The 25,678-nt window shown below is 41.8% G+C and overlaps 1 protein-coding gene across 1 annotated transcript in view; it reads left to right on the plus strand.

Moving 5' to 3' along the window:
* The window catches only part of BABAM2 (BRISC and BRCA1 A complex member 2), a 185,016-nt gene that overhangs the window by 107,976 nt on the left and 51,362 nt on the right, over positions 1 to 25,678 (plus strand). Inside the window, exons 8-10 of the mRNA XM_066611634.1 lie at positions 14,566 to 14,665; positions 16,792 to 16,862; positions 20,099 to 20,181. Of these exons, the coding sequence (XP_066467731.1) occupies positions 14,566 to 14,665; positions 16,792 to 16,862; positions 20,099 to 20,181 (254 nt within the window). The remainder of the gene's footprint in view (positions 1 to 14,565; positions 14,666 to 16,791; positions 16,863 to 20,098; positions 20,182 to 25,678) is intronic.

Here is a 25,678-nt window from a genome sequence, read left to right on the forward strand (position 1 = left end):
TATCTGCTGTGGGTGTGTTCAGCTATTGTATCCATCAGCAGATGTAATCCTCCTTTGTTCCACCGAGGTGCAGACTGTGTAATTAAGCCTCAGATGAAGGAAAGCCTTCTGTTTGTGCAGCTTCCACTTACATAAGAGTGTACCTGAAACAGCATTAACACAAGAGGAAAATTTGTGGGACATTTTAATACAATACATTTAATATATGCAATTTATATCTGCCTGACATATTTGTTGTGGAGTCAGCATATCTAAATTTATGCTGATGTGCTTGGTGTAGCTGTTGGATTATTATGTTATATTAAAACATGTATGATCCATTCTAAGCATTAGGATGCTGATTCAGCAAGTCTTAGGATAAAGCTATCACATATTCAGCCTTTTTCCACACGTGGATGTATACAATCAACCTCCTTGAATCCATATTTAGGCACTTATTAGCAGGGTGGTCATTCCAGCTTCCACAATTTGTGAAAACTTCTATAATTTATTTCCATTTGTTGTTCTCTGTCACAATCCTTCTCCCCCCCATTTTAGGTGAACAGAAGATATCTGAGACAAGAATGGGGAACTAAAGCAATCTCATCAGATGAGGTAGATAGATATGATTGGATAGGATATGATGACCCAGTTTAGAATTAGAAGTTACTGTGTGTGTGTGTGTGTGTATGAGCTGGTAGCAAACGAACCTCAACCACAATAGCTTCTGTGGCTTCCAGTGGCATAGCTAGTGGGGGAGGTCCAACCCCAGTACCCCCTTGGGGGGGTGACACCACAAATGCCCTAACATCATGGAGGTTACAACTAACCCCATCATGCTCTGCACTGTTGGATATGGAATTTCCAGCAGAATACAATGCAAAATACTGAATTGAAATATCTCCTTTCTATCAAAGTTATGGTCAAAAAACCGGAAACAAAAAAATGCATGGAACCCTATAGAAATTGAAACGGAGCCATATCGTGCATTTACTTGCAAGTAGGCAAACTTGCCATAGTTTGTCGGAAAGGGCAGGCTGAGAGGAATCCAACGACACCAGAATGGTTCCTATCCAATGAAAGCAGCCCCCCAAAAAACACCCATAAAAGAACTCCCTCCCTCCAAGCAGACGAATGTATTGAGCACTATGGAAAGCGAAAGTAAGCCACAGGGTCGTGTTTACTTGCGAGTAAGTAAACATGCCTCGGCTTCTGGTCAAGTCTGGCAAAGGGAAATGCAAGGCTAGCTGCATGGTCCCAATCTGATGAAAGTGGAGCTCAACAAATACTCCAGAAGGCAACACTCCCCCCCCCCCCCAAAGAATAAAACAGAGGCTTCAGCTGATAGGGTCCATTTTATTTGTTTATTGGGGTTGCTCTTTACTTAATGAAATAATTAATTTCCACATGAACATCATAACTTAACACCACAGCAACCCATGGATCTCAGGTGCAACAACTTTTGTGACTTTCACAAAAGATATATGTAGGAAGGCACCAGTGGCGTAGCTAGGTCATTTGACACCCGGGGCCCATAAATTTTTGTCACCCCATATGACAAAATTAATTAAATGTGCAAGTTTCGGATCCTCTGGGAAGAATGTGATGAACAAGAAGAAAATGTAAAAGAGCAAGCTTTCTTCTTTTTCACAGAAAAGGTAAGCATTGAAGTAGGAGACCTGCATTCAAATATTTATGGAATTTCTAAACAGATTTGCTCCCTTCTCCTTGGCAGACTTCCAGGGAAGCAGTGCATGAACCTGAGGCCCACTGGGCATGCAAGCGAACTTTCCTTGATGTCCTTTGCACCTGGCTTCATGCCCAAAACATGTCTTCCCCTCCTCTGTGTGCCATGTTAGCACACCAGTTCAATGCCCACTCAGACCAAAGATCCCTGGTATACTAATGTTAAAGGTGAGTGAGTCAACCCAGTTAAAACAATATGCAAACTACACAGTGTTTGTTCTGAAGCCCAGTCATGTTTAAATCAGTCTTTTTTGTCTCGTTTAGAGTAGAATCCTAAGAACCAAGAAATGTTAAAGAAGCCCACTGTGCCTGTCATCTTTTTTCTTTCTTTTTTTAAAGTCCAGCTGCGGAGAGATAAGAGTACTCCAGTAAAGATATAAGCAGTGCCGTGCTTAAGATCTGAAACATTAGATCTGGTCACTACTCAAAAGATTAAGGCTGCAATCCTAAACACGCATAGTTGGAAAATTGCTTCCATTTATATCAGTGGGGCTTATTTCTAGTAAACATAGCCAGAGTTGAGATGCAAGTTTTAACAGAAGTCATGTTTTCCAAGATTTCATGGACTGATCCAGGAGGACGATGGTGGCAAAAATGTGGTTTAAAGCTCAAAGGTGTTTCTATTACGGATGTCCCTAGGGCAGGACTAATGTACAGTATCCTGCTTCATCTATCTTTTGTTCATGTTTAGCTGTTTTGTGATGGTTTTTCTCTGAAAGAGCTGATAGAAGCAAGCATTTCTGCAAATGTAGTTTATTAAAAATAAAATCATGTGTGGCGGACTACAGAGTGCTCATATCAGGTCTTAGGAGTGGTTAAACTGGTTTATCAAATAACAAAATAGTTACACCAGTTATCATTTAATAAAAAATGTATTTATTTAATGAATTTATACCCTGCCTTTCTCCTGGCAAGGGCATTCGGCTTGAGAGCTGCAGGGTTTCACCTACTATTCCACATGTTTTTCTTTATTTTGTAAATACAAAACAAGAATACTTATCTGATCATATGTCAATATAAACTGTTTTGTTCAATCCTTGAAAAGCACATGTTTTCCCATAAATATGTGGTAAGAGTGGCTGTTGAAAGGTCTCAAAGGCACTTGAAAACCAGTCTCTCATGCCAAAACTGAAACAGTAAATCTTCAAAATATATACAAACCATTGCCCCTCTCACTCACACACAAACACGCACAGTTTTAGCCCCGCAGCACTTTTTACTAGTTGCTTCAGTTGCTTAAGCGATCCCTGTTGCCTGGGGCAGCCTATTTTTATGGGTGCTAATGAAACAATGTGAGACCCAAGACTGACACCCCAGGATCAATTGTCACATTGTAGAAGATGCTGGATGCATTTGACTTTTGTGTGCTGCTGCACACTGGTCAAGAGTTGCAGTCACCCTCTTGCAAAGAATTATGCAATGCAGTCAAATAGGGCAGCAAAATGTCTTGGGGGGGCACCAACTCTGTTGTTGAAACTACAGGACAATTTAGTTATATACAGCCATTCTAGCCAGTTCTATCTCGTACTCCTTTGAATTTAGTCACACATGTACAGTGATGCATGATAAGCCCTGTTGGATCAGATCAAATATCCATCATGTCCAGCATCCTGTTTACCACAGTGGCCAGTGAGATCCCACTTGTGGGTTGCCACAAGTAGAGGATTAAAGCAGTGGGCAATCTCCTGCTGTTGCTCACCAGTCATGATGAGTAGCCATTGTTTGGCTCCCAATTCAGCCAGGATGGTGCAGTGCAGTTTTTCCCAAACTGGTGGGACGTGACCCACCAGGGAAACCAGAAGAGGGCCATTCCCCCTTAAAGGGAGTGGCGCAGAAGTGGATCCCCTCTGCAGACCTTCCCACTGCTCTCAATAGCTCTGATCATTAATCGGAACCCACTTCAGGTTTTATAGGAAATTCCCATAAGCAAAAGTCTAAACTTCTGCCCAGTTACATTTAGATTTTTGATTCTGTTCGAACACTCTTCACATGTGCTCTCATAGATTTTTTTTCCTCTGTGGAGGAATGACTTACTCAGAATTACTCTTGATGCTTCAAAACAGAGAAAATCGATTATACATATTAGTGTAAGAACAGAGGTGATCATACAGTTAAATACTGAATGCAAGAAAATACAGCACATTCTGCCTGATTGAGATAGTTCAAAGACTTCTTGAAATTTGAGAGACTACTGCTGTTTAGCCGTTTGAAATAAGAGATTCTGTATTGGCAACCTTCAGTCTCGAAAGACTATGGTATCGCGCTCTGAAAGGTGGTTCTGGCACAGCGTCTAGTGTGGCTGAAAAGGCCAATCCGGGAGTGACAATCCCTTCCACACCGGGAGCAAGTGCAGTCTGTCCCTGGTCTGTCTCCCTGGCTATGGGCCTTCCTTCTTTGCCTCTTAGCCTCAGACTGTTGGCAAAGTGTCTCTTCAAACTGGGAAAGGCCATGCTGCACAGCCTGCCTCCAAGCGGGCCGCTCAGAGGCCAGGGTTTCCCACTTGTTGAGGTCCATCCCTAAGGCCTTCAGATCCCTCTTGCAGATGTCCTTGTATCGCAGCTGTGGTCTACCTGTAGGGCGCTTTCCTTGCACGAGTTCTCCATAGAGGAGATCCTTTGGGATCCGGCCATCATCCATTCTCACGACATGACCAAGCCAACGCAGGCGTCTCTGTTTCAGCAGTGAATACATGCTAGGGATTCCAGCACGTTCCAGGACTGTGTTGTTTGGAACTTTGTCCTGCCAGGTGATGCCGAGGATGCGTCGGAGGCAGCGCATGTGGAAAGCGCTCAGTTTCCTCTCCTGTTGTGAGCGAAGAGTCCATGACTCGCTGCAGTACAGAAGTGTACTCAGGACGCAAGCTCTGTAGACCTGGATCTTGGTATGTTCCGTCAGCTTCTTGTTGGCCCAGACTCTCTTTGTGAGTCTGGAAAACGTGGTAGCTGCTTTACCGATGCACTTGTTTAGCTCGGTATCGAGAGAATGAGTGTCGGAGATCATTGAGCCAAGGTACACAAAGTCATGGACAACCTCCAGTTCATGCTCAGAGATTGTAATGCAGGGAGGTGAGTCCACATCCTGAACCATGACCTGTGTTTTCTTCAGGCTGATTGTCAGTCCAAAATCTTGGCAGGCCTTGCTAAAACGATCCATGAGCTGCTGGAGATCTTTGGCAGAGTGGGTAGTGACAGCTGCATCGTCGGCAAAGAGGAAGTCACGCAGACATTTCAGCTGGACTTTGGATTTTGCTCTCAGTCTGGAGAGGTTGAAGAGCTTTCTGTCTGATCTGGTCCGGAGATAGATGCCTTCTGTTGCAGTTCCAAAGGCCTGCTTCAGCAGGACAGCGAAGAAAATCCCAAACAAGGTTGGTGCAAGAACACAGCCCTGCTTCACTCCGCTTCGGATGTCAAAAGGGTCTGATGTGGAGCCATCAAAGACAACAGTGCCTTTCATGTCCTTGTGGAAGGATCTGATGATGCTGAGGAGCCTGGGTGGACATCCAATCTTGGGGAGAATCTTGAAGAGGCCGTCTCTGCTGACCAGGTCGAAAGCCTTTGTGAGATCTATGAAGGCTATAAAGAGTGGCTGTCGTTGTTCCCTGCATTTCTCCTGCAGTTGTCTAAGGGAGAATACCATATCAGTGGTGGACCTGTTGGCTCGGAATCCACACTGCGATTCTGGATAGACGCTCTCTGCAAGTACCTGGAGCCTCTTTAGTACAACTCGGGCAAACAGCTTTCCTACAACGCTAAGGAGAGAGATGCCGCGGTAGTTGTTGCAGTCACCCCTGTCACCTTTGTTCTTGTACAGCGTGATGATGTTTGCATCCCTCATGTCTTGAGGTACTCCACCTTCTCTCCAGCAGAGACAAAGGATTTCATGCAGCTCAGTGACGATTATCTCTTTGCAGCATTTTAGGACTTCAGCAGGGATGCTGTCTTTTCCAGGTGCCTTGCCAAAGGCAAGGGAAACCAGGGCCACGTGAAGTTCTTCTAGGGTTGGTTCACTGTCAAGCTCTTCCAGCACAGGCAGGCACTCAATGTTGTTCAGTGCTTCTTCGGTGACTACATTTTCTCTGGAATATAGCTCAGAGTAGTGCTGCACCCAGCGTTCCATCTGCTGCGCCCGATCCTGGATGACCTCGCCTGTGGCAGACTTCAGAGGGGCAATTTTCCTCTGTGTTGGACCTAGGGCCTGCTTGATACCATCATACATCCCCTTGATGTTGCCCGTGTCAGCTGCTATCTATATCTCGGAACAGAGCTGGAGCCAGTAGTCGTTAGCACATCTCCTGGCAGTCTGTTGGACTTTGCTGCGAGCAGTTCGGAGGACCTGCAGGTTGCGCTCACTGGGACAGGCCTTGTATGCTGCTTGAGCTCTCCTCTTTTCCTCAATGACTGGTGTCAACTCCTCAGAGTGGGCTTCAAACCAGTCTGCCGCCTTGTTGGTCTTCTTGCCGAATATGGACAAGGCGGTGTTGTAAATGGTATTCTTGAAATGTTCCCATCTGTTGGATGCGTTTGCGTCGGCCGGGCCTGGAAGAGATTCCTCAAGCGCTTGTGCAAATTCCTCCACTTTTCTCTGATCCCGGGTCTTGCTCGTATCAATGCGAGGTCTTCCTTCCTTTTTCGTGTGATACAGCCGCTTTGTTTGCAGTTTCACTCTGCTGCACACCAGGGAGTGGTCAGTGTCGCAGGCAGCATCATGATAACTGCGTGTGATCTTGATGCTGGGAAGGCTGGAGCGTCTGGTGAGGATCAGGTCGAGCTGGTGCCAGTGCTTTGATCTTGGATGTCTCCAAGAGACTCTATGTTGGGGCTTTGTGTTGAAGAATGTGTTGCTGACACAGAGACCGTGATGACAGCAAAACTCTAGCAGGCGTTGGCCATTTTCGTTCATCCTCCCAGTGCCAAACTGACCTAAGCAAGTGGGCCATGAACTGTTATCAGCACCAACTCTAGCATTGAAATCGCCGAGGATGAACAATGGCTCTTTTACAGGGATTTTCTTGACAGTGGTGGCCAGGTCATCATAGAATTTGTCTTTGGCTTCTGCTGGAGACGACAGAGTCGGTGCATAAGCACTGATGAGAGTGATAGGTCCTGCTGATGACTGGAGCTGCAGGGACAAAATTCTTTCACTTCCCACAGTAGGTGGGATGATGGATTTCAGCAGGGTATTTCTGGCCGCAAAGCCAACGCCATGTTCCCTGATTTCGTTTGGTGGTTTTCCCTGCCAGAAAAATGAGAAATTTCTCTCCTTGACAGATCCAGAATCTGGCAGCCTAGTCTCTTGAAGGGCGACGATGTCCATCTGCAGTCTGCTCAGCTCCATGTCGATGACAGCTGTTTTGCGTGTTTAAATAAGAGATTAAAGGGAAGTTTACTTAACTGAACTAAAATCTGCACAATTCGTGGGCAACGGGCAGGTGATAATTAAAATAATGTGTACTCTTTTATATGATACTATTTCATTATTTGTGTGCTTCATAAGAATATAAGAAGAGCCCCGCTGGATCAGGCCAAAGGTCCAGCTAGTCCAGCTTTCTGTGTTTCAGTGGCCCACCAGATACCTCAGGAAGCACACAAGGCAACAAGAGATCTGCATCCTGGTGCTCTCCCTTGCATCTAGCATTATGAGGTAGACTACTTGCCTAGATGGCATCTTGCCTAGATGCCTTTAAGAGGGGATTGTACAGATTTCTAGAGGAAAAGTCCATCATGGGTTACAAGTCATGATAGGTATGTACAAGCTCCTGTTTTTAGAGGTAGGCTACCTCAGAATGCTAGATGCAGGTGAGGCAACAGGATGCAGGTTGTGTCTTGTTGTCTTGTGTGCTTCCTGCAGCATTTGGTGGGCCACTGTTAGATACAGGAAGTTGGACTAGATGGGCCCTTGGCCTGATCCATTGGAGCTCTTTATATTCTTATGTTATGTTCTTCTAAAATCAGGAAGTTGCACATACCCATCATAGCTTGTAACCGTGTGACTTTTCCTTCAGAAATCTGTCATCCCCTTTTGAAGGCATCTAGGCCAGTTTCAATCAACATGTCCTGTGGAAAGGAGTTCCACAGACTAATGACGCACTGGGTAAAGAAATATTTTCTTTTATCTGTTCTCCCAACACTCAATTTTCATGGATGTCTCCTGGTTCTGGTGCTATGTGAGAGGGAAAAGAACGTCCCTCTATCCACTCTGTCCATCCCCGCATAATTTTGTTTGTCTCAATAATATCCCCCCTCAGGTACCTCTTCTCTAGACTGAAGAGCCCCAAATGCTGTAACCTTTCCTTGTAAGGGAGGTGCCCCAGTCCAGTAATCATTTTGGTCTCTCTCTTCTGCACTCTTTTCCATTTCCACTACATCCTTTTCGAGACATGGTGGCCAGAACTGAACCCAATGCTCCTGATGTGGCCTTACCATCAATTTGTATAATGTCATAATATTGGCCATTTTATTCTCACTACCTTTTCTAATGATCCTGAGCATGGTATTAGTCTTCTTCACTGCTGCCACACATTGGGTCTACACTTTCATTGAGCTGTCTACCAGCACCTCAAGATCTGTTTCCTTATCTAGCACAGACAGCTCAGAACTTTGTTTTTTTTGTTTTTTTGTTTTTTGCTCCAACATGCACTACTTTGCACTTATATTGAAATACACCTGTCATTTTGCTGCCCATTCTCCCAGTTTGGAGAAATTCTTCTGAAGCTCTTCACAATCCTTTCTGTTCTTCAGTACTCAGAAAAGTTTAGTGTTGTCTGAAAACCTGGCCACCACGCTACTTATCTCTGTCTCCAGGACGTTTACAAACAGTTTGAAAAGCACTGGTCCCAGGACAGATTATTATTATTTGATTTATACTCCGCCTTTCTCCCCGAAAGGAAGTGGGGCACACCACTTTTCAACTCTCTCCATTGTGAAAATTGTCGATTGACACCCACTCTGTTTCTTGGTCCTCAACCTAATCCAGGAGAGGACCTGCCTTCTAATTTCCTGACTGAGGAGTTTTCTCAGCAATAGAGGCGCCAATTGTAAATACCATGTGAGCTTGGTTGTAGAATATTTAAGTGGTGAATCTGAGAGTTTTTTCTACAGTGCAATGACTCATGCTTGCTGTTGGTCATAGTCTTAACATATCACAAATGAACTTGGATTGTTATAGATAAACTGGAAACAAGGGGATAGTCCTCTTTATTGGTTTGTTTTTTCAAAGAGTGATAATACACTTTATCTAAAATTGATCTGGCACTTGAATATTAGTTGCTCCTAACATCGCTCAACGTTTGTTACTCAATATTAGTGCACAAACAGTATGTTTATTGGTGAGTCATTGTGTTGTACATATCCTGTTCCATGCATTGTATACAAATACGATACATCAAGTGAACCAGAAGAAAGTTGAGGTGTAAATGGCAACTTGATCAAATAGATGAAGGATTTATTGTCTGGCAATGCATTTCAGTTTGCTTCTTTTATAGCAAATGTGTCACAATGAGATTCTTTTGTGCCAGTGTGACAGGCAATTATACTTAATTACTTTCAATAGTAGTTTTCAGCTGATTGTTACTATCAGCATTTGGATGTAGTAAGCCTATAGAAGTGATGGTACTAGATTGTTGTCACATGGCACTGCTTGTTTTCATTATCATGCAAGCAATGAACAAAGTAGCTGATGCAATTATTTGCAGAAGATTCTGATGTCATCTAGGTCTTTAATTTGCAAAATACATTCACATATCCACAAATCAAATTTGTGATACTACCTCCTGCTGCAAAATCTGAGAATCCATTTCAGGGGATGAGCCCCACATAAGTGGAGGAAAGGTGTGGGGTAGAAATATATTAAATAAATGGTAGTGAGCATTATTTTATTTTATTTTTTTGGAATTTCAGAACGTTTAAACCGTTTCATTTGATACTCAGCATGTATGCTGAACACTCCTCAGAACACTCCTCCCTGTCTTTTGTTGAGAAGCCTGTACAGATATCAAGCATATTTATGTACATTTAGGAAGGAGACAAGATGTTATTGAAATCTATTTTACTCTGCTTTTCCATTAAAAACAATGTGGCTTACAATAAATGTAAAAACAAATAAAACTAAAAAGAAATAATCATAAAATGCAACACAACCAAATAGCAATTAACAATAAAATCACTGCAATTTGCATGTAAAGGAGGGACTGTCACAAGTCTGGCAAAAGTGTGTCTGAAAACAAAGCCAAAAAAGTCTTCACTCTGTATTGGGAAGGAGAATAGAGAGTGAGTGAGAGAGATTTGGACAATTTTGTGTTTATCCAAATATTAAGATGTTTCTTTATTTTGGTGCATTTTAAAAAATGCCACTATTTTTGGCATAGCTTCAATCATTTAGCTACAATTTATGCTATGCAGTTATATAATATGACGTGTATTACAATGCATTAGGCTAGTGATTTTCAAACTTTTTAGCACTGGAACCCAGTTTTTGGAATGACAATCTGTCGAGATCCACCAGAAGTGATGTCATTAACCTGGAAGTGAAGTCATGGCCGTGACATCTATTTAGGCTTCAAACCTAATCCACAATCAGCCTGTTACATATCACACGTCCTGTTATTTTGCATAGCTCAGAAGTCAAAGCAGAACTCAGACTTGGATCCTTTCCAACCACACAGCCCCCCCCCCCTTTCCAGTGTTCCATCTTTCCACCTGTTCGGGGCAAAGCACCATTGTTTCTCTCCTGCTGGAAGCCCACCCTGCCCAGCAGCTCTGTATTTTCAATGGCGGCTGAACTAGGTGCTACGCGACCCACCTGAAATTGGCTTGTGACCCACCTGGAGGAACCTGGCCCACAGTTTGAGAAACACTGCATTAGGCAGTATGATAGATAAGATAAGATAAGATAGATTTAAGATAACTAAAAAAGTTTTGATGATTAAAAAAAATCTTAAGATTACAGTTGGAATCAGCGCCTCTGAATTATATAAAAAACATTAAAAATTCATCATCAACAATTTTTGTGTTACACAGTGTAATCTAGTCCCAAACCATTTAAGGCATGAAAGGTTATACTGTTCAGCACTTTGAACTGGGTCTGGAAGCACCCCGGGAGCCAGTGAAGCTACTGTAATAGAGTTGCATGCTGCTGACCCAATAAATTACGTGTTTGTGACAAATCCTCAGGAAAAGTTCTGCAAAATGTTCCAACTAATGCTTCCTAAAGACTGCCGTGCCTCAAACCTTGACAGATAGGGCGGGATACTGCACATCAGGTCAGTGCCTAAGAATTTGTCATGATCCTCAGTCTACTGAAATGAGTGATAGATAAGCGCAATTTTGCATTGGAACTTTAAGACAGTGGAACGATGTCATTCTTTGTAATGCAGACACTTTAATCTTCCCAACTCTTTTCTGTCACATCATAATTCTTTTTAAATTGTTTTTAAGTTGAAAAAAGTTGCTTTTCCTGGTTGTTCTTACAGTGGCAGATTAGAACATTTCAACATGATCCCAAACTGCAGATCATTTCTAAAGAGCAACTTCTGTTTATGCAGCCTTTGGATATTGTTGACTTCTGTTTCAAATCTGTTATAAAACTTTTCAAAAGAAAATCTGCGGAATTATTAAGAGGGAATCCAACTAAGCCAAAGATTTGCTACATCATCTTTGTCTTCCACGTAGAATTAAATAAGTATACCCAATTTATGATGCACATTAGCTTTAATTATATGGTTAGCTATCCTTTCATTTTATGTTCCTCTGGATTAAAAAAAGTAAATCATTGCATAAAGTGTTTGAGTTTTGTTTAATGGAAACTGTAACTTGGTTTAAGGTTTATTTTCCTTCAGACTTGAGTCCCTTCCATTTTAAGACTACAATCCTAAATCAAGAAGAGATGCTACTAAATAGATCGGTGTTTCTCAAACTGTGGGTTGTGACCCATTAGATGGGTTGCGAGCCAGTTTCAGGTGGGTCCCTATTCATTTCAATACTTGATGCTACCATGGTATGTTACTGCATTTGGGAAAATGTTACAGACCTGTACTTTTAACAGGTCACTCTGTATATGCTGTTAACAATGATAGTAAATGGGACTTACTCCTGGGTAAGTGAGGGTAGGATTGCAACCTGCTTGATGATGTCACTTCCAGCCATGACATCACTTCCAGTGAGTCCTGACATTCTCATTCTAAAAAGTGGGTAAGGAAGGTAGATAATTGGATTTTGGTGCTTTTTTCCTTGTTACAAGACATTTAAAGGTGGATTCCAATATCTGTGGGGAGTCAGATCAGTGGATGCTTTATATACTATATACTAGCACAAATATTATTATAATATTGTTTGCGGTGTCTCACAGGTCAGGTTGTTGACCCACAGCTGGTGCCTGGATAATCACAACTGCAGATATTTTCGGTCTTCCTTCTTTTCTTGCAGTAAAGCTGCCACCACCTGCTGAATTGAACTCAAACTCTTGAATCATTTCTCCATTCACTTGGTGGTGTTATAAGAACATAAGAACAGGCCCACTGGATCAGGCCATAGGCCCATCTAGTCCAGGTTCCTGTATCTCACAGCGGCCCACCAAATGCCCCAGGGAGCACACCAGATAGTGTTGTGGATGCTGGAAGGGAATATTCTTACAATCAGGCAGTTGGAGGATTGCCCCACAAATGGGGTTGCAGTGGCAAGTGTTGAGCTTGTTTTGCTCACATTGAGAGCATGAAGATGGGCCATTGATGGCATCTTGAGTACTAAAGGAAAGATGAGATAACGCTTAATCTCTTCCAGACAAGGAAATTCCTGTCTGTCTTTGTATGTGTATAATGTTTGTTATGGACAGAGAAGGTTCCTGGCTGGTGGCTGAAGTGAGCCAGGTGAGGAACTGGAGGTGCTTGAAATGACTAGATGTTTGGTTTTTTCCATCTGTGATATGTTGTTCAATGCCAGTGACTGAGTGTAGATTTTTTATTTTTAAGATCTAGTGGCGTTGAAAAGAATTGCTGTTCACAAGTCCCAAGGAAGTTGAATTGACTAGCCCTTAAGAATGGATTACTTGTGGGTGTTAAGATGTGATGCAGAAGGCTATTTCTTCTGTCTCTTGGCCATAATTAGATTTATAAATTGTGTACATTAAAATTTGTTTGTCAGTGGCTTCTAGTCTATCATAATATAGCCCTACCATTCTTATCAGATGATATCTGCCTTTGAAGACGGTCCGGAAATTACAATTAGTACAGAACGCGGCTGCTCGTGTGGTGGCTGGAGCACGTCGGTTTGACTCTGTCGGTTTGACTCTCTTCAGTGGCTACACTGGCTGCGGGTTCTGTTCCGGGCCCAATTCAAGGTGCTAGTTTTGACTTTTAAAGGCCTTTATGGCTGAGGTCCTGGGTATTTGAGGAACTGCCTCCTTCCTTACAATCCTGCCTGGGCTCTTAGATCATCTGGGGGAGCCCCTTTGACTGTGCCACCACTAAGAGATGTGAGAGGGGTGGCGGCCAGGAAGAGGGCCTTCTCAGTGGTGGCCCCTGAACTTTGGAATACCCTCTCCTTAGAATTGAGAACTGCTCCCTCTTTGCTAACATTTCGGTGTGGACTGAAGACCTTTTTATTTCAAAAAGCTTTTAATTGTTGACAGGCTGGCTGGCTTTCTTGCTTTTTTATATGAGAATCCACGGGGTTTGTTTTTAGATTTTTAATTATTTGTAAATTGTTTTAATTATTGTTTTTAATGTTGTATTTTTAAATGTTGTAAGCCGCCTTGTGTGCCCTTTGGGCATAAAGGCGGGATATAAAATAATAATAATAATAATAATAATAATAATAATAATAATAATAATAATAATAATATATGATCCATGTTACTGTTTGTGATTGTCAACCTAAAAATCCCGTCATCACACAAACAAACAAAAATGCATTTTCTTTTCAAAATAATGTTTTGAATCTTTGGCTTTTTCATATCAGTATACTTGTTTATAATTCCCTTGTTATAAAAAAGTCAAATTTATACTTGAATCAAAATTGTTTTCAGTCCAATCAAAATCTCAGGAGAAATTAAAACACACACACACACACACACACACACACACACACACCCCTCCTTACATATTTTAACTTCACAGCAGCTGTGGGGAGGTAGAATACGTTGTACCCAACACATTCACTTTTTTTGTTTTGGATTTTTATAATCAGGCCTGGGATCTTTTTTCCCTTTCCCTCTCTTCCCCCTGTCTTTGTGTGTGTGTTTTCATGTTTGTTTGTTTTTTTGGACCCTCTAATTAGATTGGGGATTTATGTTAGTTTGGTTGATGTATTTCTGGTTGTAAATAAAAATGATAATCCTAAATTGATGATCTTCTGAGCTGGAAGCTTGGAAGACTTACCAAGATGCCAGATGTGACAACCACACCGTGAAAGATTCCATCTGGAAGAGAATGGTTCTACAAGCTGACAGTAGAACAATTATTGTAAAAATTCATCTGTTCTCTACTATGGAGCTTTGTAAGCTGCCTTGGGCATTTGCCTCGGCATGGGAAAGGCAGGATATAAATTTTTCAAAAAATAAATAAGTAATTAAGTCAGTAGTAGATTGTATAGTTGTAATGCTACTATGTATTTTATCAATATAGCATGAATATATAAGAATTTGTAAACAGTCATTTTTTGTTTAATATTTGGAAGATCAATGTTAAATAAAATATTCAAAGAAGGTTAATGCTGCAATTCTGTACATTCTTACTTGGGAGTAAGTCTCATTGAACTCAGTGAGGCTTACTTCTGAGTAGATATGTGTAGATTTTGCTGTAAGAATCCTAGAATCAGCATTTGATGTTCACCAATGAACTTGTTTTTCTAGTGCTCTTGGAGGATCTTCGGCCCTTCACATCCCTGCTTTTCCAGGTGGAGGTTGTCTCATTGATTATGTGCCCCAAGTATGCCAGCTGTTAACTAACAAGGTAATCTAGTGCACAGATAAACTATCTTTTTCTTATTGATATGTTTTATAAAGGTGTTTAGACCAGAATACTGAAGAGCCAAGCAACTAATGCTGTATGGCCTAAAGGGGCTTGTGTTTTCCAAGTAGCAGGTCCTCCTGCTGCATGGCAGTATTAGTGAACATTCAGAAGCACTGTATAATATGACATGGGAGTCTTCTCTTGGAAAGAGAAAAAGTCACATTCCCATTGAGCGTGCCCAAGGCATAGAGCGTGCCTGAAGTAGCTTTTTCAATCATAGCCAGAATATTTTCCTGCTTGGTGTACTCAAAGCAAGCTAAACTGTTCGGCCAGTGTTTTCCAACATCAGTTCTTGGAATCAAACCTTGGCTGGATTTTCTCCTAGTTGTAAGAAACCACGCTGTTAATTGTGTTGAGCCTCATGACAACATGCTGGTATATAAAGAGAACCTTTTGTCTACAGTCCTACATGGTGATTACCACTGGGTGATTTAAATCTTGAAGGAAAAGCTGTGTTCTGTTTAGATGTTTTTCTCCCTGCTGTACTTAAAAGGAGTTAAGGTCTTTTTTTTCCCCTTTCACAGAAAGTCTTTGAATCATTATCACTGTTACAGTGCCATAGCACTTCATCCACCTGAAAAGAGATTGTTTATACATAAGGATAGATGTATTTTTAAAACTTCTCATAAGATTTTCATTTAGGCCAAGATTCCATGCCTACAGGGTTGTTAGTGTTGTGGTGTTCACTCATTTGGGACCATCCCAACAGCTTTTTCAGGAAGGAATTGAGGAGTGGCTGAAAAGAACAGACATGGGCTTTTGATACCTTGAAGTTACAAGTTATAAAACCTTATAACTTTTAAAGTGGAAACCAGAGGTTCAGCGGTCTATTTCTCAGATATTCCAGATTTACTTTTTATTCTAATTTTAAATGCTATGTTCATGTTTGAAGAAGCCTGTAAATTATGACTTTTATGAAATGTGCTTTCAAATGCATTTCTGTAATTGTGCTGCAATCTATTTTTAGAGTTGTTACTATTACGGCTCTCTGGTGCTCATTTCTTTATTTTTAATTTTCAAGCGCACAAAGCTGTTTTTAATCTCTTATTTTTTTACTTGCTTAAAGAGCCTATCTCTTTTTTTTCCTATTCCCAGAGTAACATTTTAGATTCCACATAAAGGCTTCAAAATAATCATTTGTTCATAAGCTGACATAGAACCAATTTTCTAAATAGAATTATTTTATTTTGAGAGGGTGTGTAGCATAGCTCTTAGCACTGATTGTATCATGGTTATTTCAAGTAATTTAGCACAGCTGTTTGCCAGTCAAGGTAATCCAACATTAGTGCAGCCAATACAAACAACATGTATACCATTATATTCTTTCAGTCAGTATGAGACTGTAGAAAGTTGCTATTCTGATGCATTTCATGGGATGTTGTGTGAGAGTACTGGACTAACATTTCTGCAACACTGCTATAGCTTTCAGCAGATGTTTTACTGGCTTTGCAGTCAGAATTTTACAGCCAAAGGGTTGTATTCTAACTCCCCTCTTCTGTCAATAGAAAGCACTTCTGTTCATATGCACGGATGTATGATCCTTGTCAATCACCCCATAACTCCCCCCCCCCCAAGAAAACCATTCATACCCCACATGAATCATACTCTGGATGGTTCCTCTACTTGCAGAGTGGTTTTTTTGTGTGGGCATAGAGGGTTGTCTAGCTGAGAAGGGGCAAAGCAAGTTGTTTCTGAACGTATCCATTAGGACAGAGCCCAAAGCGCATGTGTGTTGGTCCTCTTGGATACCTAGCTTATACTTCTCAGATTCCAGAAGAATAGCCATTTGCACTGTTGCACTAGAACAGCAAAGTCTTATAGCACCTTAAAGCTAATCAATATATTTGTCTTTAGGGTGCCAAATATGTTAAGTAACTATTTCATGTAACTGTATTTAATCTACAAATCCTTGTTGTTAAATTGTGTGCAAAATTTGACACAATTCTAGAATCCCTTAAGATTGGAACACTATTTAAATTTAAAAATATGGAGACTGTGTTAATAAACCTTTTCACTGTTTAACTTCATCATACTATCATTCATTTCCTCCTTCCATTGTTTTACAGGTACAGTATGTTATTCAGGGTTACCAGAAGAGAAGAGAATATATTGCAGCATTCCTTAGTCACTTTGGAACGTAAGTCCTTATGCATTGTTTTTTCTTTTCTTTTGTTTAATGGAACTGAACCAGAATTTTTAAAAAAAATCTTGATATCAGCCTAATCATAACCATATTAACATAACTCTAACTATACGTGTGTCAGTAGCTCTAATTATACATGGCTAAGACTGCAGTTGAGGTCAGCGCCTCCTTTGTATAGTTTGCTTTTTTTTTAAAAAAAGGAAATATGCAGAGGTTCCCCTTCTTACGAACGCATTAGGTTCCAGGAGTCTGTCTGTAAGTCATTTTGTTCTTAAGTATAGTAGTTCCCCTCTCTCCATTGCTTTAGCTGTCGGTTTCACTTGGGACATTGTCATATTCACTTGGGATACCCTCAGTGGCCTTAGTTTTACCTCAAACATTGTCAGTTCCCTGTGGAGTCCCTCAGAATGCCCCTGAGTAGCCTCTGTGCTCAGCAGCTTTGGTTGAAAAGTGGAAGCCAGGGCTAAAAGTTTTTTCATTTGTTGAACATTCATATGTTGAACATTCATATGTAGGGGAACTTCTCTAATCACCACTGTTGCAGGTCATATTCACTTTCAGTGAAAAGTAAGCTTGGAGGGTAGTATATTCATATGGATAGACCTGGTTATTTCATTTGATTCCTCTGTTTCATTCCTTTATGAAAATTAATTTTTAAAAAAACTTATGGATGCTTTAAAAAAAGCAATCGATGATTGAGGTGTATCAATATGTGAATGAGCTCTCTAATTGGGCTCAGTTGTGCTTACTTTGAGCCCAATCCTATGCATGTCTAATCAGAAGTAAGCCCCATTATAATCAATGGGGCTTACTCACAGGTAAATGTGGACAGAATAGGGCTGCTAATAGGGCCAAACTATATGAATATGTAATTGTGGGATCAGGAGGTGTGCTTTCAGTAGTGAGTGCCCCTTTTTTCTGTTTAAAGCAGCCACCCAGGCAGCAATCCCAGTTGAACTAGACTCTAGAGCACATGAGAAGGGTGTGGTTCATTCTCTCTCATGTTTTTCCCAGAAATTTCCCTGTTGAAGTGGCAATTTGCTCCTGAAACAGCATTATTTTTAGGGGGAAGGAGACAGTGTAAGGGAGAACCTCCCCCTCCCCACATGTTCAAGTTCTAACTGGGGTTGCTACCCTGCAAGGCTATTTTAAAGGGAAAAGGAGGCACTTCTGGCCCAAAAGACACATTTATGCCCCCTGTAGTTTGAACCTTAGAGGCAGCTAAATAGGTGCAATATATTTTTTTTCATTATGTGCACAAGTTGCCAATGTGTGGTGATTTTCATCTAAGGTGCTGACTTACCTGCCAGAAATCTGTTTCTGTCATGACTGATACACTACTATAACTTGGAGAACAAGATGTTTAAAAAATCAGAAGCCTGAGCTGCCTTTTTATATGCAGAAAAACTGTTTAAAAAATTGAAGGAAAGTGTATTTGGAGCGACATGTACTGTGACATTTAACAATGCTAGCCTCTAAATGTGAAAGTATTCATTGTGGCTTGTAGAGAAATAGATATCTATTGTCGAAAAAAATCCTTGTTTTTGACAACCTGCAAGGAAGTACCTGTTGTTTCATTAGATTTGTTCTGTCAAAAGTTGGCAGGGCAGATTCATGATTGAGTTAGGACTACAGTTCTAAGTTTGACTAACCTTTCAGAAAGAAGTGTTAAGGGAGAAAATTAAGGGTCTTTCCAGCTTTAGCCACTTTGTGTTTGTAGTGAAACATCTCTAAGGATGCTCAGAACTTTAAGGCACAGTGGCTTTCAGAGTGTTCCTAAGAAAGCTATGAACAGTTGCATCCAAAATGATCCAGGGCCTGTCTCAACTCTGTGTGTCCCATTGGAAAGGAAACAAATGTAAAATGAACTTGTCACAAACAATTGCTTGTATTGATCTGCATTTGTATTAGGTCTGATAGCTGATAAAATAACATGGAACATGACCACTCCCTCCTGTGTGCACAGCTTACAGAGCTCTATGTAAAAGAGGGAATTTCTATGTAAAGAGATTGCAGTAGAGCTAAAGTAGCCTATATCCTTGGGCCCAGGTGGGAGGAGTAGGGTCACAGGATCTGTGTATGGGATGTACTGGTGGCCCTCCCATTGGAAATCATAAGAACATAAGAAGAGCCCTGCTGGATCAGGCCAAAGGCCCATCTAGTTCAGCTTCCTGTACCTCACAGTGGTCCACCACATGCCCCAGGTTGCACACAGACACAATCTGTGTCCCGGTGCCCTCCCCTACATCTGGTAGAGGCAGCCTGCCTCTAAAACCAAGAACTTGCACATACCTACGATGACTTGTAACCCGTAATGAATTTTCCTCCAGAAATTTGTCCAATCCCCTCTTAAAGGCATCCAGGCAAGATGCCATCACCACTTCCTGTGGCAAAGCACAAGATGTATCCAGCGCAAGATTGGGGCCAGAAGTGGCTCAACCGGAGGCAAGGGGAAACTTTTCCCCTTACCACTGGGTAAGTCACCAGAGACCCAATGGGTCTTCTTGTGGCAAGGAGTTCCACAGACTAATTATATGCTGGGTAAATAATATATTTTCTTCTTTCTGTCCTAACTCGCCCACACTTAACTTTCATGGATGTCCCCTGGTTCTGGTGTTATGTGAGAGGCAAAAGAGCATCTCTCTATCCACTCTGTCCATCCCCTGCATGATTTTGTATGTCTCAATCATGTCCCCCCTCAGGCACCTCTTTTCTAGACTGAAGAGGCCCAAACGCTGTAGCCTTTCCTCATAGGGAAGGTGCCCCAACCCAGTAATCATTTTGGTTGCTCTCTTTTGCACCTTTTCCATCTCCACTATATCCTTTTTGAGATGTGGCAACCAGAACTGGACGCAATACTCCAGGAGTGGCCTAACCATGGATTTGTACAACGGCATTACAATATTAGCTTTCTTATTCTCAATGCCTTTCCTAATGATCCCAAGCATGGAAGTAGCCCTCTTCACTGCCGTCGCACAGTGGGTCCACACTTTCATCGAGCTGTCCACAAGGACCCCTTGTACTTGAAGTCAAGTACAATCTTGTATGCTTGTTGGTATTCAGGACTGGTTGAAGAGAGGGAAAAGACTGCATTATGCCTGATGATAATCCCCTGCATACAGACAAGCATTTGCAGGATTGTGCTGTCTGCTTGTCTGCTACATGTTTTAATCTGTTATGCTTTAATAGTAATGATCAACAGTTAATTTTTTTAATTCTTCTTTTTATAGTGGTGTAGTAGAGTATGATGCTGAAGGTTTCACAAAGCTCACCCTGTTGCTGATGTGGAAAGATTTTTGCTTCCTTGTTCACAGTGAGTAGCTATTTGCCTTGGGCACAAATGTCTAGCCTCTTGAAGATAAAAACATTCGAAAGGGGAAAACACAATTACAGGAATAGCTTAAAGGTTTGGGTTATTTTTGTTTCCTGTTTATGTATTTTTGATGGCACCCTCACACATGCAAAATTCCACCTGCATATGAAAAAGGAAAGAAGTGATGCATTCAGAGTAACAACATTTATTTTTATTTTTTTTACAACTGTGAAGTGTATCAGAAACTTGCTTTGAAGGTCAATAAAGGTCATGTTAGTATGCAAATGCCATCAGGCAAATGCTGGAGCCTCAGCACCTTGAGACCGTCCACCAGGCTGCCTGTCTTTGGATCCTGGCCACAGTCCTTTCCACTTGTCCTTTCCAGTACCACTATGTCTGGAGGATCCCCATTTAATTTCTCCATAATGTCCCAGCCCCTGATATTACTCTGGAACAGTGCTGTGCAAGCGAGCCAAGGCATTGTGGGGAAATTAAAATGGTGACTCTGTTTACAAACATAGTGGTGCTGAGAGGATTGTCATCACTGTTGTCCATAACTGTATGGACAAAATGCATAACTAGGATAGTTACTACAGATATTTTTATTCTCCATAACAGAGTCACCTTTTTTTGCATGTCTTCATACTGTTTAGCTTTGCCATATTATTTGGCAGAGTCCTGTAGGTTAACTGTATGAAATACAGGAATTGAGTCACACCGAGACACTGTAAGCAAGATCCATGATCTTCACTGTAGGAACTCATTTAGAGGTGATTACTATATCTCTAGGATTCCCCCCCCCTTTTATGTAATCTTATGTCTATTTGTGAGAGTTGGTGGTGATCAGAGACTAAGAGTCTGAGCTGCGAATCAGAACTTCCTCATTTTAAATCTCTGATATGAATTTACCAGCTAACCTTAGGCAAGCCACCTCTTCTCAACTTCAGTATCCCAGCTGCAGAATACGAACAATTTACTTACCTTACAAGGTTGTTATAAGAATTAAAGCAAGTATATGAAGTGCTTTGTACGCAGCAAGCACAATACAAATGTTATGTATTACAGGGGGGCTCCGGTATCCATGGGGTTTGCGTTCCGGAACCCCCATGATTATTCGAAACCGTGGATATGCAGGACACCCCCCCTTGCCTCCAGAGGCTCTTCTAAGCCTCTCAGAGGCCATGCATGTCCTCCCTCAGCCTCCACAGGTTTCAGAATGGCCATTTAGGCTAAAAAACACTACTTCCGGTTTTACGGAAAAACCAGAAGTGAGACTTCTATGCCTTTAAAAGGCATTGTGAGGGCCAGGGATGCCCTCAGTGGTTTCCCCAGCCTTCATAATGCCTTTTAAAGGCATAAAAAGCCACTTCCGGTTTTTTTCCGTAAAACCAGAAGTAATTTTTCAACCTAAACAGCCTTTCTGAGATCTATGGAGCCCATAAATGGATGTATGCAGCCTCTGTGGAGTTTAGAAGAGCCTCCGGAGGGGATACAGGGGGCCCCTTCATCCGCGAATAAATGAAACTGTGAGTATGGGATCCGCAGATATGGAGGCCTCCCTATATTACTAAATATTATTTACCTTAAATTCAGAGTTCAAATCTCCCTGCTTTGTTGCACAATGCTGTAGACTTCTGTCATTTTGCTGAGTGTGACAGCTGTACTGGGTCTGTGCTATCTCCGTGATTTTTCTGAATTACCTATGAGTTTATTTTCTTGTTTCTAATTTCCAATGCAGTTCTAATAGGTATAGCATTTGTTCTGTAGAAAATTAAATTGATTCCAAGAAGTGCAACTAAGATGTTGAGGAGTCTGGAAACCAAATCTTATGTGGAACAGTTAAAGGAGCTTGGTATGTTTAGCTTGTGGAAGAAAAGATTAAGGGGAGTGAGCCATCTTCAAAAGGGCTATCCAAAGGGCTGTCACACTTGCTCTTTGCCTACCAAGGAAGGCTTCCTCTTTGCCTACCAAGAACAGAACTAGAATTGGTGGGTTCAAACTACAGGGAAGTAGTTTTAGACTAGACATGAGAAAGAATTTCTTAATTGTATGATCTGTCTGGCACTGGAACCGTCTACTTTGTGTGTTAGTAAGCTCTCCCTCATTGGACATCTTCAAGATGAGACTAGATAGCTACTTGCCATTGATGCTATTATAGTTGCCAGCATTGAGCAGGGCGTTAGAACATAAACATAAGAAAACTCCTGCTAGATCAGGCCAAGGCCCGTCTTCCCACAGTGACCCACCAGCTACCTCTGAGAAAGGAAGCCAAATTCACAAGCAAGAGAGAAGGAATACTTCTCCTATCATTAACCCCCACAACTCGGTTTTAGAGGTATAAAGCCAGTAGATCTGATCGTAGCTCAGAGCCATCCTGACTGGTTGAACTAGATGATCTCCAAATCCCTTTCAACTCTAAGATTCTATCATAAATGACATTCAGTGAGAAAGAGGATGTTTGTATGGAGCATTTAGGAGATTAGATTTCCTGAAGCCATCTATATTTGTTGTGTATTTAAATATCCAGATTGAATTTAAGCCTGTTAAAGATCCAGATTTTTGAAGTCAGAGACAATATGAATTTTTTTTTTATTAAAATTTAAATTGCTGTGTTTCACTGGAGTCCAAATTCAGTCTTCAGTAACTAGTATTTTTAACAGTAAAATAATGTTTTGAGCTCTCAGTTCAATTAGTTTAAAGCCTTTGCAAGAGATCATTACAACTGAAAAGCTTGTCACTATCAATCTTGCAGCCTTAGAGCTCACAAGCAGCTTACACGTGCAAGTTGCTGCATCACTAGCATCACTGAATAACCCAAGGCTAACCATTTCATGTAATAAAGGAATATTGCGAAGAAGGCACTAAAAACAGCAGTTCATTCCTAAAGTAACAAGTTGTTGGCTTTCATTTCTAAAGTGTATTTTAACATAAAATGTTCAGCAGTGAACAAAACATTAGCAACAGTCACAGAGGAAAACATTGTGAGTTTGTTTTGTACTGTCTGCAGAAAAGAGAGAAATAGAAAAGTGTTAAGGGTGTAAAAAAAAAGGTACAAAAAACATTGGGATATCATTTTGCTCCACTATTCTGTTGGTTTCAGCCAAAGTTGAAATCTTTGAGCTCCCCATGTAGACATTTATATTTATGCTCCTAGGAAGAATCTCACAGGGTTTAAATTAGAATTTGATTATACTAAAATGACAATGACTGTTTTTCATTTGTTTATGAAATATACAGTCTATGTGTGAGCAGTTTGTAGCTGAATTAAGTCAATGCAAGCAAAGTGAGCAAAACTAAGCAGTAATGAAATCTGCCTGAATCTGACAGTCTCTTTAAAAATATTGGCGGGGCATGTAATTTTGGCTAGCCAAAGACATGATCATTAATTTATAAACCTGTTCCTTAAATCTGTCAGATCAGAAAGAAGATAAGGAAGCTGTCATTCCAGTGATTGTATTCTATGAGCACATTGGTGCTTTCAAGGCTGTGTGTGGTTACACAGGGAAATGGCTGTTTCACCTTTTGATTCTATAAAAGGTTGCTTCAAGTGGCCTAGCTCCAACAGCACAAAAGAACCTGAACATTTGGTTATACTCTGTGTCTGTTGAGTTTTAGTGGTGGATATTTTAATGACAGAGTTTTACTTCTGTCCGACCTTGAAGACTGAGAGTAGGCTGCAGTTTTGTCTTCTATGTGGGGTTAGTTGGAGGTTTTGTCAGATTTCAGAATGTGGGTTTTGTTGCTGTGAGCCTTTGGCTTATGCTGACCCGATCATGTAACAGTTTTACCAGAGATTTGCACGTGCAGTGTTATGTTTGAATGAAAGCACCCCTCAGGAAAAAAGAGCTCCTTTTATGGAGAATTGGTTCTTACCAAGCAGTTGCTATCAGGCTATTGAAACCTGAATAATAAAAGCACACAGCAACACTTTATCATAGATAAGGATTCTTTTTCACTATAGTATTTCTGTTGAAATATTTTATCATGATGGTATATTGAAGGCCAGAGTTTACTTCTCTTAGATGAGCTACCTTCCCAGGCTGACGAGCCTCATCTACCCGGTGGCTGTTTAGTCGCCTCTTATGACACTGGGGTTGTGGAGGGAGAGGTCTGCAGAGGGAGGAGTGAATTGTGGGATATGGAGGGGTGAGGGGGAGGGCTGGATTGTGCTGGATAGAGAAAGCAGAGGGAGGAGAGGGTTGTGGGACATGGAGGGGTGAGGGGGCAGACTGGATTGTGCTGGATAGAGAAAGCAGAAGGAGGAGAGCGTTGTGGGACATGGAGGGGTGAGGGGTTGGCTGGATTGTACTGGATAGAGAAAGGAGAAGGAGGAGAGGGTTGTGGGACATGGAGGAGGGAGGGGTCAGGCTGGATTGTCAAACCTCAAACCTCCACTGCCTTGTGGTTATATCCAGTTGTGAAAAAGGCTTCAGGAGTCAACCTCGAGGCAAAATCCAGAGCCAGAGTCCCTGAGGCAGTTCACGGCTGAACACAGTCATGCTCTGGCAACTCCTATGACACCGCTGGAACCAACCGTATTGGCTTCCGCCTTTCCATTGGACCATTCCAGTGACGTGGAGAGGGCGAATGTGCTGCATGGGTAACGGTCTGTCCTTCATACCCACTTTACCCAGGCCTCACGCACTGGAGAGGACACTCCAACTTTGCCATACGGCATCGGCACAACACGGGAAGCAGCAGTTTACCGGTTATAAGTCTTCGCTCGATTGGCGTAGAGCGTGACGCCAGGGGCTGCTTCTGACGGTGGGAGAGATCATTGCATCTCATTGGGCAGCTACCAACTGCCTTAAGCTGGGCAGTCACCGGCCAGTAAGGTGCTGCCTCGCCACGAACCGTTAACCTCACGGGGTGCATGGGGTTTAGGGTGAAAACAGACAAGCGGATCGACAACTCTGCACCAGGCAACAGAAAACTCCTACCCTAAAGCTGGGTACCTGGAACGTTAGGACAATGACACCTGGCTTCTCTGACGACCTGCAAGAAATAGATGACACCTGCAAAACAGCTGTCATCGACATGGAGCTGAGCAGACTGCAGATGGACATCATCGCCCTTCAAGAGACAAGGCTGCTGGACTCAGGATCTGTTGAGGAGAGAAATTTCTCATTTTTCTGGTAGGGAAAACCACTAAACGAGACCAGGGAACATGGTGTTGGCTTTGCGGTCAGAAATACCCTGCTGAAATCCATCATCCCACCTTCTGCAGGAAGTGAAAGAATTTTGTCCCTGCAGCTCCACTCATCAGCAGGACTTGTCACTCTCATCAGTGCATATGCACCGACTCTGTCATCTCCAGCAGAAGCTAAAGACAAATTCTATGGTGACCTGGCCACCACTATCAAGAAAATCCCCGAAAAAGAGCCATTGTTCATCCTCGGCGATTTCAGTGCTAGAACTGGTGCTGATCACAGTTCGTGGCCCACTTGCTTAGGTCAGTTTGGCACTGGGAAGATGAACGAAAATGGCCAACACCTGC

This window comes from Tiliqua scincoides, chromosome 1, assembly GCF_035046505.1.
Source record: "Tiliqua scincoides isolate rTilSci1 chromosome 1, rTilSci1.hap2, whole genome shotgun sequence".
NCBI lineage: Eukaryota > Metazoa > Chordata > Lepidosauria > Squamata > Scincidae > Tiliqua > Tiliqua scincoides.